Source organism: Pongo pygmaeus, chromosome 5 (genome assembly GCF_028885625.2).
Source record: "Pongo pygmaeus isolate AG05252 chromosome 5, NHGRI_mPonPyg2-v2.0_pri, whole genome shotgun sequence".
NCBI lineage: Eukaryota > Metazoa > Chordata > Mammalia > Primates > Hominidae > Pongo > Pongo pygmaeus.
Genome location: NC_072378.2, coordinates 129,700,475 through 129,718,064, shown reverse-complemented (window position 1 = coordinate 129,718,064; position 17,590 = coordinate 129,700,475). Strand labels below are relative to the sequence as shown.

General features: G+C 37.1%; 1 protein-coding gene across 2 annotated transcripts in view; it reads right to left on the bottom strand.

The window, feature by feature from the left end:
- The window catches only part of LAMA2 (laminin subunit alpha 2), a 648,749-nt gene that overhangs the window by 85,453 nt on the left and 545,706 nt on the right, over positions 1-17,590 (bottom strand). For both annotated transcript variants that reach the window (XM_054490395.2, XM_054490396.2), the window contains exon 41: positions 6,766-6,868. In XM_054490395.2, the coding sequence (XP_054346370.2) occupies positions 6,766-6,868 (103 nt within the window). The remainder of the gene's footprint in view (positions 1-6,765; positions 6,869-17,590) is intronic.

Genomic DNA, 17,590 nt, shown 5'->3' with positions numbered 1-17,590 from the left:
GGTTCCCTCTCCTTATTCCTTCAGCTCTCAAACCCAATAACAGAAGCCTAGTCATTCTCTCTATTTTCTCTCTAAAGATCACATCCACCAAAACTCAAAGGCTACACACACATATGTCTTTAAGTCTGGCTCTCCCTTTCTCATCTCCTCCTCATAGAGTAGAAGAAAAATGTCCAAGAATTAGTTTGGCAAAAGCAGGACTCACAGTGAGGGAATGGAAGAAGCAGAGTAGCAAAGGTCGACTGGGAACACACTGACAGTGTAATCTTCCTTTGTCACATGCCCATTGAAATGGCACAAGATAGATATATCCAGAATAAAAATCGCAGGGCAGAGTTGCAAGTCACTTGCATTAATAATGAGCAGTTACTCTTGTTTATCATGTTTCTGACATGATGCTAAATATAAATTAGGGCTTAGTTATATTAGAACTAACTATGTAAGATCTCAAAATAAAGCTGCTACACAGTATTTCTCTGAAATCTAGTCCGGTACAATGAAATCATTATAGGACGACACAGAGTTGGAAGATGTGGGTTCAAATGTCATTTCTGTCCCTTTTTACACATGGCAAATAAAGACAACATCTTCCTTCATGTGACTGATATGAGAAATAAACTGGGAGATGTATGAGAAAGGGCTGGATTTACCATAGGCAGTAAATAAAAGGTAATACACTGACATTGGTTTGAAAATTGTCCTGGTGTGTTTTACCAGTTTTTATTATAATAATGTTATTTATGACTTTATTTCTTTTTTATTTAAATTACTTGGTCCAGAACCTAAGTTTATTTCCTTTTTATATTTCCTAAGCATATGTATACCTATGTATATATTCCTCACTTTTCAACTAAATATTAGGATGATTTTTATAAATTTTAATGGAAATGTTTAATTTGACTATTCAAATTCCATCCAGTTGAGTTTCTCAAATGGAATTTTTATTTTTTATTAATATGAGTAGGGCACAAATAAATGCCCTGAAAGAATGCCCCATTCACAAGGGTGAAATTCATGGAAATGTAATTACTTTTGAGAGGACCTGGGATTACAGGCATAAGCCACTGTGTTCAGATTTTGGCTTCTTGAAATTTCTAAACACCCTGTCCCCTAAGTCAACCTAAATACCCAGTGCAGGAGGATCTTGAGACCTGGGTAGGAAAGAAGAGCACCCGAGTGAGGAAGAATAGAAGGTGAAATCTACAACTGTATTTCTCTCCTAGGTCTCCAGCAAATTGATTTGATAAGGTTGCTATACCCCATCTTTGTACTTTTTAGAAAAATCCCTCCAATTTTCCGCATTATGCAGGCAATCATTGAATTTAGTGACAATGATTCGGAACGGTATCATTTCCTGAACCTTTATATTTCTAGCTTTCTTTCATGATTGTTACTCCTGTGCTTCCCTTTCCCTAGTAGCTGTCACAAGTTTGGGATGTGCTGTATATCTTGATTACTTATTCTGCACAGACAGACATACATACTAGAGTGACCACATATGGGAACCTCAGAGATGACTGTTTCACAGGGAGTCAGGTTATGGAGAAACCCTCTTGTGATCTGAAAGTAAGAAATTAGATCTTGTTCGCAATAAGCACCGTGCTTGCATATGCTCTTCCTCCCATTAGGTGGTCATAGTAGGAGCTTCAGGAAAGGAGGGAAGGGGTACTTGTCTGGTAGCAGGTTCTGCAAAGATTTAGGATATTGGGATAAAAGGGAGTCCCCTCTGCAGCCAGTGGAATGAAAAACTAAAACCACCAGACATCAACACCTGCATTTGGCTCCTCTAGGACATGCTGACTGTGGGCTTGCAGGGTTGTTTTCTTTTGCCCAGCAAGAAAATTGAATTTGAATACCTTTAAATAAGACAAATACTCTTTGGTTTAACACAGGCCCCACCATCCCTTTATGTTATCTGTAAGTCTCTTGAAGGCATTTCTGTTTATCTCTGGTCTAAATTAACTTACTTGCAAAAAACGCCACAGAATCTCAGACTCTGATTCTGAACACACAACAAAGCCCAGATGGGTTTTTATCTCTAAGCCCCATTTTTATTGCACAGGACTTTGTCTCTTGCTGAGATGATATGCAGGAGTGTTCTGAATGTTTGTTTCTTGTCCTCTACTCACATGGTGGGGTTGGATATGACAAGCTACGTCTCACTCTTAGGGATAATGTTTCCAATAGAATCTGCCCCTCTATATTTGCCACTATTTTGCCACTTTTCGTTTTTTCTCTAATCGAAGTCCACCCTGGTTTTATTTTTTTATTTCCACCATTCACACTCTAAGGAGGAATCAAAACTTTGTATGAGGGATCAGCAATTTCACCTGGAAAAGATTGCTTTGTTCTCCAGACCATAGTAGGCCAGGGGACCCAGGCTTAATTTCATCCTTTTAGTCTAAAATTGTTGTCAATAGAGCAGATTTTGCTTGTCTTTTACATGCCTGCTATGGAAAGGCTGATTCAGGCAAAGGGTAATATGCAAATTCAAAAGGAGTGTATCTTTAATAATAAAAGGATCTCTTAGTCACAATTGCACTCCTATAACATACTTTGGTTTAGCAGCACTGCAGTATTCCAGTTTATTCTCTTATTTTTAAAATATAAAATAATAACACAGAATCTCAACAGGTTAGCATTTGCAAGTGTATTACATCCATGATATCAGAATCTTCATGACCCACTTATCTGAACAGAATGACTGAGGGTTTGGAGGACCATTGTATAGAAGGAAGGCTTCAATTGGTTTGACAAAACTTAATGATTGGAATAATGTTTCATACTGTTCTCTGTGTGGGACAGCACCATATGTCAAGCAATGCACTGATTCATTATTCTTGGGCCTGGGAATAGATTTTTTTTTGTCAAGTTTATGAAGAGTCTAATGTTATACATGGATTTTCAACTGTGCAGGGGTCCATGTTTTCCAACTCCTGCATTGGTCAAGGGTTAACTGTAATTATATACCACAGGCTACAGTGGTATGAGACAAACCACCTCCTTTAAAATGAGCTGTCACAGATCTCCAGGGAACAGGTCTTTTTTATTTCCTGTGTTATCTATTTTATAGGTAAGTTACCTATTTTTTTTTTTTTTTTTTTTTTTAGACAGAGTCTCGCTCTGTTGCCCAGGCTGAAGTGCAGTGGCGCAATCTCAGCTCACTGTAACCTCCGTCTCCTGGGTTCCAGCAATTCTCCTACCTCAGCCTCCCAAGTAGCTGGGATTACAGGCACCCACACCATGCCCAGCTAATTTTTGTATTTTTAGTAGAGACAGGGTTTCACCACGTTGGCCATGCTGGTCTCAAACTCCTTACCTCAGGTGATCTGCCTGCCTTGGCCTCCCAAAGTGTTAGGATTACAGGTGCGAGCCACCGCACCTGGCCAACATGTTACCTATTATTTTTCTAAGTAATTAAATAATTTCATTTATCTTGGGCAAAGACAAAAATTGGGGATAAATTAAGAAGGAAATAAAACTGAAAAGCATAATTTTAAAATCGTAATATTCTCAAACTTTTAATAAACCAAGGTCTATTTCTTCCTTGCCTTGTACACATTCCATGAGAACCTGAAGGTGGCATTTTACTGAAAAAAATTCTTTTTAATTTTTATTATTAATTAATTAATTATTATTTGAGACAGGCTCTCACTCTGTCACCCAGGCTGGAGTGCAATGGAGCGATCTTGGCTCACTGCAAACTCTGCCTCCTGGGCTCAAGTTATTCTCCCACTTCAGCTTCCCAAATAGCTGAGTAGCTGGAACTACAGGTGCGCACCACCACGCCCAGCTAAGTTTTGATTCTTTTTAATTTTTTTTGTATAGACGGGGTTTCACCATGTGGCCCAGGCTGTTCTTGAACTCCTGGGCTCAAATAATCTGCCTGCCTCGGCCTCCCGAAATGCTGGAATTACAGGGCATGAGCCACTGCGCCCGGCCTAAAGAAATTTCTTGTCCATCTGCAAAGTAGTATTCATTCACCTGGTGGTACTAATTCATCTTTTCACTCTTTCAGTCATCAATTTGTACCAAGCCTCATATCCATCAACAAAATACTTTTTATCTCCACAAACATTCAATCAGTGCAATGTAGACAGGCTTCAAATCTCAAACTCACGCAAGGGCAAATTTACTTTTAACAGATGTATATTCAAAAATTAAAAAGCAAAACAAATTGCTCCTGGCAAGTTCAGACTCCCTCAAGGCAAGGACAGCATAAAAATGGCAGGGAGAAGTACTAAGTCATTCATGACTGAAGCTCATGAACTAACTGAACTGTACTGAATTGAACCAAGCAACCAATTAGAAATATGGAGGGTATACTGGCCTCACCATTTTTATTCCTGCTAACTCCAGGCACCATAGAGAGAGAAATGACTAAATCTCTATTTTAATAGCTGCTGTCAAGAGTTTTGCTCTGTAGGGCCTATTTCAGCAGTTCCTGGTGGTAATATATGGCATTTCCCTGATTAACAGCCATTTTATAACCTCTGTAATTGGCCACAAATCAGAGAAATGTCATAATGTAGCGAGAAAACATTCCCATCTCCGTCATAGCCTTGGCTTGGTTTTCTAGAGGAATTATTACTTGAGTAGTTTGTGGGTTTTCATTACTTTAAATAATGTACTACCTGAATTACAAAAAAAAGAAATTTAAACTAACAAACATTTCTGTCTTCTAACCTTCCTACAATGCTTGCCTTTAGATTTCTTTTTCTCTTGGAAAAAAAATTCCTGAAAATAAAATTCTTTCTTCATTTTTATAATACCAGTGTTTGTGGGGAAAAGAGGCGAGGGCACAGCCCTGGTATTATTAAAATCTTAAAGACAGGATTGGTTCCTGCACTTGCATGAATCACGTCGCTCCCTTCCTCCCTATTCCCAGCCCCGGGCAAGGGTATGAGATAGGAAGGAGTGACCACAAAGTCCCGGGATTGCGTCCATTTGTCCAATAGGAACACAGGTTTTGGCTTTTTATAGTCATTATTCAGATTGTAATAAGAGGTACCTGCTGAGCAGAATTATGTGTGTAGGGAGTTTTATTTCACCTGTAATACACAGCCTGAAGAATTGTACTATTAAAATTTTACTTATAATGGAGATAGAACTTGAAATTCCATATCAGCTTCTACTAGACCAAAACGTGCCAAATGTAAATGATTTTAAAACCTCTTCTAAGATAAGTAAGATAAGCCAACACCATTTATTGTAAAAAATAAGTATTTCCTCGTTTGAGCTAGTCAGTATTATGCATTCTAGGAATACACAGTTAGCAAAACCCCATGTCTTTCCTCAAGAAGATGGAATGCCAAAAATTTACACATCTATTATGCATCAATAAAAAAATTTTAAAAATTGTAAAAGAAGATGCAATATTAATTAGTCCATGATTGTGGTGGTTTGACAAGTCTATGAGAAAACTATACCAGAGACGGGGCATGTAAATCAGATGAGGTGTTAGGTTTCCTGGAAATGATGGCATTTGAACTAAATCCTGAAGGTCTGGAAGAAAGCAGTTAGACAAAGAAGAGAGGTGAAGGATGAGGCATTCCAAGGGGAAGAAATAATACTGAAAGCATGAAGGCTTGGAATAGTAGTATGTTTGGGAGGAATTATGAATACTTAGGTAAGGGTAGGGAGACAGATATGAGACAGAAAATGGTAGGGAATGAAACTGGAGAAACAGGTGGCAGTTCAAATGGGAGACAAGAGATATGTGCATGAAATAATAAATGTAATGGCTCGTATAGAGAGCACCCATGTTTAATGATATATTCTTAACATAAAACCCATAATATAGCAGTAGATATTTTGTGTATTTGGATTCCTGAATCGAAATAAAATACAAGAAAAATGTATTTAGGGCCGGGCACAGTGGCTCACGCCTGTAATCCCAGCACTTTGGGAGGCCGAGGTGGGAGGATCACTTAAGGTCAGGAGTTCTAGACCAGCCTGGTCAACATGGTGAAACCCTGTCTGTACTCAAAATGCAAAGATTAGCCAGGTGTGGTGGCATGCACCTGTAATCCCAGATACTCAGGAGGCTGAGGCAGGAGAATCACTTGAACCTGGGAGACAGAGGCTGCAGTGAGCCAAGATCGCACCACTGCACTCCAGCCTGGTTGACAGAGCAAGACTTCATCTCAGAAAAAGAAAAATGTTTTCAATTTTGTTTTTCTTTTTAGAGACAGGGTCTTACTCTGTTACCCAGGCTGGTGTACAGTAGTGTGATCACAACTCACGGTAACTTCACGCCCCTGGGCTAAAGTGATCCTCCTGGCTCAGCCTTCCAAGTAGTATGCCTATGCGCTCACACTGCTACATCTGACTAAATTTTTAAAAAATGTTTTGTAGAGACGGGATCTTGCTACGCTTCCCTGGCTGGTCTCAAATTCTTGGCACCAAGGGATCCTCCTGCCTCGGCCTCCCTAAGCACTAGGATCACATGTGTGAGCCACTATGGCTGGCCTGGGTTTGATACTCTTAAAAACTTATTACACTAAAAGTTACTATACATTAGATATAGGTGAAGTGATGCTATAGAAATAAGACTTACAAATTATGAAATATTACCCTACTTGAAGTGAGATAGGTAGACAACATTTTGTAAAACTAGTGAGAGAGTTTACTTGCATTAAATAGATTATAGAATCATCACAAAAATCATGTTAAAGAAATTATATTCTCCAATAGTGTGACAGAATATCTTATCAGTAACAACCTGATTAACTGGAATATAATAAAAACTATGGCCACACCGACCTTTTACATCATTTGCTAACTTCTTGGCTTCGTTAAGAATCCTGAAGCTTTTCTGAAGAGAGCCTTTGGCATCTTCCTTTAATAAACCCCGAGGACCTGTTGCCTGTGGACAGAAAAACAAACGTCATACATCTAAAACCATAGAATAATGGAGTGGAGGGATCCAGAAGGCAGTTGGTACACAGAGTTTGCCTTCAGGAAAGAGCTCTGGGCTGCAGATATAGAATTGTAAATTATTAGCACATATTTGGTAGTTAAAGTTAGGAGACTGTTTATTATGGTATGAGAAGAAGATCTAGAACAGAGTTCTTAGGAACTTCAATGTTTAGGGAGTAGGCAGAGAAAGTGGAGCTGGCAAGGTGACTGGCATTCCACAGAGGAAAAGGAGAAATTAGGAGAGCATGACACTATGGAAATTAAGAGATGCAGAAGTGACTCAATGCATGATAACTGGCGGTGTTGCAAGGACATAACTGAGCAGCATTATGACGTGCTGCAGAAGTCAAGCAAATTAAGAACTAAACACATCCCCTGACTTTATCCTTAAGCAAATTTCACTCTAGTTGTGGACTGAGAGGGGAGCATTTCCTGTATCTCCCAAGTGCTGAAATGAGAAAACACTGCTCCTTTTAAAAAATGCATCTTAAAGCGGTATGGCAAAACACAGTCTTCTAAATGACAATCTCTGAGCCACAATTATCTCCAAGCAAAGATATATTTGTTTAGACTTAGATTAAAAAAGGTGACACAAAGTTAATAGAATGATATGGGAAAAGGAATGTTTAACTTGAATGTCTAGTTACCCATTTTAATAGTGTTTGCTCCTCAGCAATCATTACATAATTCATATATACCAAGAGATGAATCAAATAGGATCTTATGTGTAAATTTTAAATTGGAAAAGTATTGCAAGTGCAAGAAGGGTTGGAGAATGCTAAATACTTACTGTTGAAGATATAAATCTGAACTCAGATTATCACAGACATAACACTCGTTAAAGGCATCTGGACTGCCTTAGTTACATTATTTTTATCAGTCACATTATTTGAACATTAAACTAGAAAAGATTACAGAACTTGGTATGGCTGTGGTCAAATTTATTTTAATGTATGATTCTAACAGCTTTCAGGTAAATAATCGATTGCTCATGGAACAGAATGATTGTACAATACTATGATATCTACAAAAAGATATATTGGAAACATCTACATAAATAAAAAAGAACACTGAACATAGTTCTTGCAAAAGACAACCTTGACAAATTATTCTCCAGAAAACTGATGATGTTTTCCACTGGGAAAAACAGGAATTCTCATTGCTACAGTTCTCTTGGGAATTAGATACAGTAACATCACATATGTGTCATTTATCTTGGAAAAGACAAACAGTGTCAAAATTAATGGCACAGATGCAGTGCACTTTAACTCACAAAGTAAGCCTCAGGTTACCCACTCAGATTCTATATTTGTTCCAAATTTACATATCATTTTTACTCCCTTGGTTATAGGTTTTCTGAATCAAAACAGTTTAGAGACAGGAAATTACAATGAAAGAATGTGTGAAGATTCTCTAAACAAACACATGAAAACAGCAGAAGTGACAGCTGACAATCTGTCTGACAATGAGCAAAGACAAGAGAAAACTCTAAAAAGTGGAGAGAAGAATTTTTGAAGCTCAGGAGTCCGAGTCAATTTGGAAAGGGATAAAATGTATAGAAGTAAAGTAGGTCTCAGTAGATGCCAACCTTATTGTAGGAAAATGACAAAGGATGATAATACAATCCTGAATTGTCAAGATAATATGGGCCATTTATAGTACTAGATGAAACTAGACAAAAAAAGAAAACAGCTTTCCCCAGGCCTTGGAGTGTGAATACCTTTTGTAAGAATGTAATCTGACAAGCATTTAAAAGTCATAATTTTAAAGCTAACTTCAGGTGTGCAAAGTGAGGCACAGGATTAAAGTGGGGAGAAAAGGTTGATTTGCTGAACATAAGAAAATAAGGAATAGCATCAGTGGCAAACTGGATAAATAAAATGTGGTACATATACACCATGGAATACTATGCAGTCATAAAACAAACACAATCATGTCCTTTGCAGGAACATGGATGGAGTTGGAGGCCACTATTCTTAGCAAACTAATGCAGGAACAGAAAATCAAATACGGCATGTTCTCACTTATAAGTGGGAGCTAAATGACGAGAACATATGGACACAAAGAGGAGAAAAACATACACCGAGGCCTACTTGAGGGTAGCTAGTGGGAGGAGGGAGAGAATCAGAGAAAAATAACTATTGGGTAGTAGACTTAGTACCTGCATGATGAAATCTATACAACAAACCTCCATGAGAAGAGTTTACCTATATAACAAACCTGCACATGTACCTTTGAACCTAAAATACAAGTTTCAAAAATTAAAAATGTAAAAAGAATTTAAAAAAGAAAATAAATGGAATTGGTAAGAGAGAAAAGAGGAAGATGGCCCAAACAACAGTGAAAGAGGCTAAAATCTATGCAGTGGAAATTGTGGAGGGACTATGACCAGAGATGACTAATACTGTTTAATACTTTTATTGAAGTAAAACTGGCATAAATAAACCATGCAAACCAATTTACAATTGGATAAGTTTTGAATATATACACCCATGAGACCATTACCACAACCATGGTAGAGAATATATTTCATCATTTCTTTTGAATCTCTTCCTTCTATCCTTCCTTCTCTTCCCTCTGCCCCCAGACAAATACTGATCTGCTTTCCATCACTGTAGGTTTGCATTTCACAGAATTTTATATAAATGGAACCATTCTGCATATACTCTCTTTTTGTCTGGCTTCTTTCACTCAACATAGTTTCGACATTTATCCATGTTGTGTGTGTATCCATATTTGATCCTCTTTATTGGTAAGTATTTCATCATAGGGATATGTACACATCTGTGTACAAATTTTTGGGTGAACATACGCCATCATTTATCTTGGAGTGAATACATAGACGCAGAATGGCTAGATCATATGGTAATTTATGTTTATGTTTTTAAGAAATTATCAACCTCTTTTCTAAAGTATCTGAACTATTTATATTCCCACCACCAGTGTATGAGAGCTGCATGTGCCTACATCTTTGTTGATACTTGGTATAACCTGTCTTTTAAAATTTTAGACATTCTAACTGGTCATCATTTTGGTTTTGCTTTGTGTTTTCCTTATGACTAATAACATTGAGCATCTTTTCACTTGCTTATTTTCCACCTTCTTTGGTGGCCTGTTTAAATCTTTTGTTCAAATTTTCTTGGGTTATTTGCTCTTATTTTTAAGTTTTGAATGATATATATGAATAATCTGGATATGGGTCCTTTATCAGATATGTAATTTGGAAATATATTCTACTAGTTTGTAGTTATCTTTTCATTTTCTTAAAAGTGCTTTTTTTTTTTGAAGGGAAGAAGTTCTCAATTTTGATGAAGTTTAAGTTGTTAATTTTGTTTTCCTTTTGAGGATATGCTTTTGGTGTTGTATTTAAGAATCTTTGCTTTACCCAAGATCATAAAGATTTTTCTTATATATTTTTAGATGTTTTATATTTTTATGTTTTACAGTTAGGTCTAGCATCTCTTTTGAGTTAATTTTGGAATATGGTGCAAGATACAGACTGAAGTTCATTTTTTTTGTTGTTGTTCATGGATATTCAATTCCTCTAGTAGAATTTGTTAAATATACCTTGTATTGCTTTTGTATTTTTGTCATAAATCATTTGACCATACATGTCTGGATCTATGTCTGGACTCTTTAATCTATTCTAATAATCTATTTGTCAATATTGATACCAACACCACACTTTCTGATTACCATAGCTTGGTAGTAAGTATTGAAGTCAGGTAGTATAACCTTTCCAACATTTTTCTCTTTCCCAATTCCATATGAATTCTAAAACACACCTGTCAATTTTTAGGAAAAAAGCTTGCTAGGATTTTTACTGGGATTGCATTGAATGTGTAGGTCAATATGTATAAACTAGGATTATAGGAATATTGAATCTTCTGATCTATGAACATGGTATATCTCTTGATTTATTTAGATTTTCTTTAATTTATCTCCAGAGTATTCAGTGTAGGGGGTCTTTCACATTTTTAATGCTATCATAAACTGTAACCTTTTAATTTCAACTTCCAACGTATCCTTGCCAGTCTTTGAAATGATTGATTTTCACGTATAGATGTTGTACCTTATAACATTGGTAAGCTCACTTATTAGTTCTAGTAACTTTTTTTTAATAGATAGCGTTTTATTTTATGCTTTTTAAACTTTTTTTTGGTTGTAGAGATGAGGTCTTGCTATGTTGCCCAGGTAGTCTCAAACTCTTGGCCTCAAGCGATCCACCTGCCTCAGCCTCCTAAAGCACTAGGGTTACAGGCATGAACCACCAGGATTTTATGCTTAGACTTCTATAGTATCTGTGAATAGAAACAATTGTACTTATTTTTCAATCTGGATGCCATTTATTTCCTTTTTCTTGTCCCTTGTACTGGCTAGCCTCTCTAGTCAATGTTAAATGGAAATAATGGAAGCAGGTATCCTTGCCTTCTTCCTAATCTTAGTCTTGTGCTAAGTATGATTTTAGCTGTTAGGTTTTTTTAAAAAAATAAGTTTTTATAGTGATCAGGGAGTGAAGTTCCCCTACTCTTAGTAGGCAGTTTTTTTTTTTTAAAAAAAGGATGCATTTTGTCAAATGCCTTTGCTGTATCAATTGAGGTGATCATATAGTTTGCTTTTTAGTTTGCTATATGGTAAATTACACTGACTAATTTCAAATATTAAACCAATCTTACATCCTGGCATTAATCTCATTTAGTGATAATGTATAATCCTTTGAGTAAATCATTAGATTTGTTATAACTTTGCCATGAACTTTTGCATCTATGCTCATGGAGGGATATTGTTATATAACATAATTTTCTTTTTTAAAAACTATCTTTGTCTGACATTGGTATCAGAGTAATACTGGCCTCGTAGAATGAGGTTGGATGTATTTTCTCCTCTTCAATTTTCTGAAAGAGTTTATTATTTCTTCATTAAATGTTTGGTGGAATTCACAAGTAAAGTCATCTGGAACTGAATTTGTGTGTGTGAAGGTTTTGAACTACAAATTAAATTCTCTAATGAATATAGAACTATTCAGATTATTTGTGAGTTTTGGTAGTTTGTGATTTTCAAAGAATTTGCCCTTTTTACCCAAATTGTTGAATTATTGCCATAAAATTGTTCATAATATCCTCTTAACATCCTTTACTATCTGCAGAAGTTGTAGTGATTTCACCTCTTGTATTCCTGATATTGGTAGTTGGTGACTTTTCTGATTTTTTTCTGATTAGTCTGGCTGGATGATTATCAATGTATTGATTTTCCACGGGCTCTTGCACCTTCATCCAGAAACATGACAGCCCTGACTGAAGGCTATCTACTGATACAGACCTCCATGTTGCTAATTTTCTATCTTCTTGCATTTCTGAATATCACCTGCTCTTTGCTTCCAGGCAATTTTTTTCTTTCCTGCTTTTTAGGAAGTCAGTGATTTCTTCCTGGATCCTTAATCAACCACTCCTTGCTCAGATGAAAGGAGGCAGGTAGTATATACAGGAATGTAGAAGATATAGTAGAAATTCTATAAGGAAAGGCAGGGAGGCAGGCAGGGACTTTTGATGTGTGGATGTGAGAGTGAGTATTTCAGCTCTCTAAGATTGTAGGCTTCGTCAAGGGCAATGTGGAGAAGTAAGGCTATTAGACAGGTCAGAGTCAATTTCTGGAAAGTTTGAATGTGCGAGTAAGGAAACTGAGCAATGAGCAATTTGGCGGCATTGAAAGTTTCTGAGTAGGAGAGTGTGATCAGAGCTGTAGTCCAGGAAGATGAATTGGGCAGCTGTGTGGGAAAAAAGGAGCCATCAATTGGTTATTGTAATAGTATAGGCCAGAGAAAAGAGAGTAGTCACCTCATGCAAGCACCGTGGAATTGAGAGGTTAAAAGTCAAGAGATTTGGAGGAAAATCTCATTTTCCTCTTGAAACATTGCCTCAATGTTTCAAGAAGCTCTCTAAAATATTAAAGTAAAGAGCTTATGGTGTACAACTGTCAGTTACAAGCAGTCTGCCAGCAATCCGGGTTTAAAGGACAGGCTTTTCATATGATAAGGGAATGGAAAACACTAACATTTTATGGGTGAAAAGCACCGTTTCAACTCACTGGAATTTGGAGAGAACCTTTTCCAGCATTGCTTGGTAAGTTATTGAAGCACATCAACAATATTGGGACAGGTGATGAAGCAGCATTTTCTAAGCTAATTATACTTTATACATATTCATAAGCATCACATCTGAGTTCCTGAGCTGTGTCTACAGCATATGTGAAATATAAATGAGATTCTTTGAGTTGCAAGATATTTTGTTTCTTGCTTTTTAGAGATTTTTTTTTTAAACAATAAATTCTTGGTATTCTTTTTCTGTGTCTGTATACATATATATGTTCATATATATGGATATACAAGTTATATAAAAATTTCAACTATATCATGCAAAACAGTCTATTTTTATGTAAGTTACTGTATGTTTTTATTAGTTAATAATTGTTTATGAAAATGTGAGATAATTTAAGACATCATTATAGTAGGAAAAAATGAAATTATAAAGTCTGTTAGGATTCCACAGATGGCTTGGCATTTAATTGCATTTTAATACATGTTAGTTTTCCTCTTTCTACTATTCATTAGATATTCATAATTACTCTTGCTAAAGCATACTGCCATTGATTAATAGATAAGTGAATTGATTTATTTACCCAACAAAACTTTTTATTTGTCTCAAGCACCAAATATTCAAAATGGAAAGACTATGCCTTCCCTAATGGAACTGGAGTGGAGGGAAGGGGAAAGACAAACAAATATAGTCACTTATAAAAAAAGACAATCATTACCATAATGAAGCACAGAAATGCCTAGATGTGTGGCTGTCAGAGGAGGCTCTGTTGGAGGAGGAAGGTGTGATGATGAGACGTGAAGGCAAGTTAGAGTTTATCCGGCTGACTAACCCGTAATGCACCCCAGTGATTTTCTAAACAAGCAAGTTTAAAAGTTATTGTTTACATTGCTTTATATATTATGGCTTTTTTCCTAAATGTTCCTCAAATTACTTTTTTATTAGAGATGAATTTTTTGAATTCATTGAAAGAGTTGCCTCTAAAAGAAGATGTAAAATATTTCTTTTCTTTTTTTTTTGTTTACCTTTTAAAGACAGTAGTAACTAAAAATTCATCAGCATGGTTTATGACTTATTCTATTACTCTCTCTCTTTATGAAATAATTTATTTTAGAAGAGAAGTCTTACACATTTCCACAGGGGTTAATGTGCCAAGATAATATAAAACTTAGATGATTTTAAATTTAAACTATTTTCAATAAAGAAAACTGCTCAAACTGTGCAGGGATATATGTAAGGGTTGGTGACTGGCTGCAATGTGTTTATGTAAAGTGAGTAACAGAAGAAATTTAGAGTTTGGTATGTTAGACTATGAATCAAAATCAAGGATAATGTTCTTACTATAATAATGTAAATTCTCAGAATAAATAGTGGAATCTAGTTCAATATATATTTTAAAAATATATTTTTGAGACTCTTTTTAAAAATATGTATGTGATGTTAATTCCTATAGTAAGTTATGAAACAGTTATATAAATATCACCCATTTGTACAAAAACTATTTGCATAGGAAAAGATATGAGTAGATATACAATGATATTACAAAAGTAATTATTCGTATGCACATTTTATATTTTCTCCTTCTTGCTTTTCTGTATTTCCTATTTTCTCTAATAGACATAAGCTGCTTTTGTAATAATTTAAAAAATCATACACAATTTTAAAATAAGAAAATCACCATGCATCAATTTTTAAGGTGCTTTATATAGTACTGTACATTTTTAAGTACTATAGGTTATTAAAATTAAATAATGAGTAAAAAATGAGTCAAGAAACACCCCAAAGAGATGGCCTTGGTCAAAAATCTCTTAAAAGGCTGTAGGTCCCTGGCATTGCATAGCATATCCTAAGGGTGGTAGATGGGTCAGATGAGTCTCTGTCAAGATTGAAAGCAGCTGAGCACGCAAAGGAGACTCAGAGATGAAATAGGAAATCCCCCAAATTGCTCATGATAACTTAAAATTTGTGAGTGCGGATTTTTAGCTTGATGGGAACACCAAGAAGGACAATCAAGGGAGCATTCAAAAACATGAAACTAAGTAAGGATGGTTTTCCTCAATTACAGCGTGACAGACATAATTGCTCAGCAGCTATGTGTACCACTAGACTGCTTCAATGAGACAGACACTGGACTAGCAGCTGGCTACTAGAGGTGGGGTGGGCAGATACCACAAAGAGTCTTGGTTTTGAGTAAAGGTAATGGAGAGGTGTCTATTAAGTTAGACACCATTCTTAGAGGGCTTCAAGTTTTCCCTCTAGTTAATGTCCAGAATCAAATACAACATCAATCTCACCTCTTGCTTATTCTACTTATGGGCAGAAATCATAAAGAGCAGGTAGGATGGCACCAAGAGCATCGTTGTCTTGAAGAAAATTAGATCAAACTTAGATTGCATTGTGGCATTGTTCAAAAGAGTTTCTGTGTTTCTGACTGATGACACAAACCCTGAGACATCTATCATTTTATGCCCTGAACTTTTAAATACATCTAAGGCTGGGTCAAAAAATTTACTTCTCTGCTTCCAATAGACTTTTAAAAAAATTATTGGCCCAAATGAGAGTATCATGTACAAAAAAAAAAAAAAATCACTTAAGCCAGTGTGGCTTTGCTAAGAGAGTAGATTTTAAGTGTTCTCAACACAAAAAAATGACCAGTATGTGAGGTAGTGCATATTTTTAAATAGCTCGATTTAGCCATTCCACAATGTATACTTATTTCAAAGCATCATGTTGTACATGATAAATATATACCACTTTTATCTGTCAATTAAAATAAATAAATTCTGAAAATTAAGTTATAAACTTTGGAAACTATATTTATTATAGGAATTAAGCCAACGGAGGAATCAGAACAGACTGCACAATGTTTCTTGAAAAGGCATTATTGGTACATTAGGTGACACAGCTAATTACATAGACAGTATGTATTGAATTTGGAGCCAGATCATCTAATTCCCAAATTCTGACCTGCTAGCATCTTCCCTCAATTTGATTAGAAGGTTCCAGAATACAACTTGAACCTAATTCTGATCAATAAAAAAAAATCCTATATGACATCACATTCACTGATATTTACACATGATCTCAAAATAAACAGGTAAAGAAAGTAATTTTATTTACTTTTATTTTGAATTTTTTTATTCTGTTCAACTTCCAAATCTCTTAGGGTAATATAAATATCTTATCAATTCTGAAAATCTGGACTATCATAGCCATTCCTGATTTCTAGCATCAGAATTTGGAGATGGGAGGGACAACCTATATTTGGCAATCACCTGTTGTCCACCAGGCATATCTAGATAAAAATCATGGAATACTGAGTGTAAAATAGTGAAAGACGGAAACACTCAAGACCTTTAGGGATATCCATATTTCCACTCCCTGGGGAGAGGGGATCTATTGTCAGCTTAAATTTTAATTCTAAGGACTTTCTTTTCTGAGAAAAGGAAATAGGAACAAAACAAACACCACAGTCACCAAGCAGTGAAAACAAAGGCAGCAGGCCATGAAAACTCTTCTGAGAGCAAGAGGGTCTCAGTAATGGCAGTGTCAGCCTGTCTGGCTTTGTGGTCCACAGAGCTGGTGGGAGCCAGGAACGAGTGGGAGCCATGTCCCCTTCCGAGTTGAAGGTGGGGGAGCCCTGCCCTACTGGGTGCAGCTGCAGCCACCCAGCCAGCAGCAGACCCAGGCATCCCTGTGCTCTCGGGCCACCTTCCTTCCCCTACAGGCTCAGAAGTGCCTGCTCCTTCTTCCTGGCCTCTCCCTGTTCCCGGCACGCATGCTGATTTCAGAGCAAAGTTGAGGTTGTTGCAACCCAGCTAGGTGTGCATATGCTCGGGGCGGAACTGACACTCTAGCCCCCTGCTATCTTGGCCCCTTATGGATTTTGGGTGCCAAGGAGCACATTAGGGAGGCCAAGGGGGAGTTGAGGGTGGCTCTGCATGGGCCTGAAGGTGACCCTCGGCATGAACAGCCTGGGTGCCAGTGGGCACCGTGGATGGCAGGTTGGTGGTGGCAGGAGGCATACAGGCTCCTGGTTGGAAAGGGGTGGGCCCTCACTGAAGCTCCACCTTCAAGCCAGGGACTGCCTGAAGGAAGCAGGCTGGATTGTCAGTTCCACAAACTGGAGTGAGAACTTATGGTGCTTTTTTTGGGCCAGCTCATGGCCACCCATGGACCAATCAGCATACACTTCCTCCCCTCTGAAGCCCATAAAAAACCCCGGACTCAGCCAGACGTGGGCAGACAACAGGATGATCTACCTGTGGATAGGAGCTACCCACTGTGTGTCTCACCTCTGTTGAGGGTGCTGCACAGATGCTGGGATTACCTGCCTGTGGAAAGGAGCTACCCATTTCGGGCCTCCTGAGAGTTGCACTGTCACTCAATAAAGCACCTCTTCACCTTGCTCACCCTCCAGTTGTCTGCAAACCTCATTCTTCCTGGATGTGGGACAAGAACTTGGGACCCCCCCCTCAAATGGTGGAAATGAGAGAGCTGTAACACAAACAAGGCTGAAACACACCCCCTTCCCCAGCTCACCATGTTGACAGCAATGAGCAGGAGAGAAGGGCTGT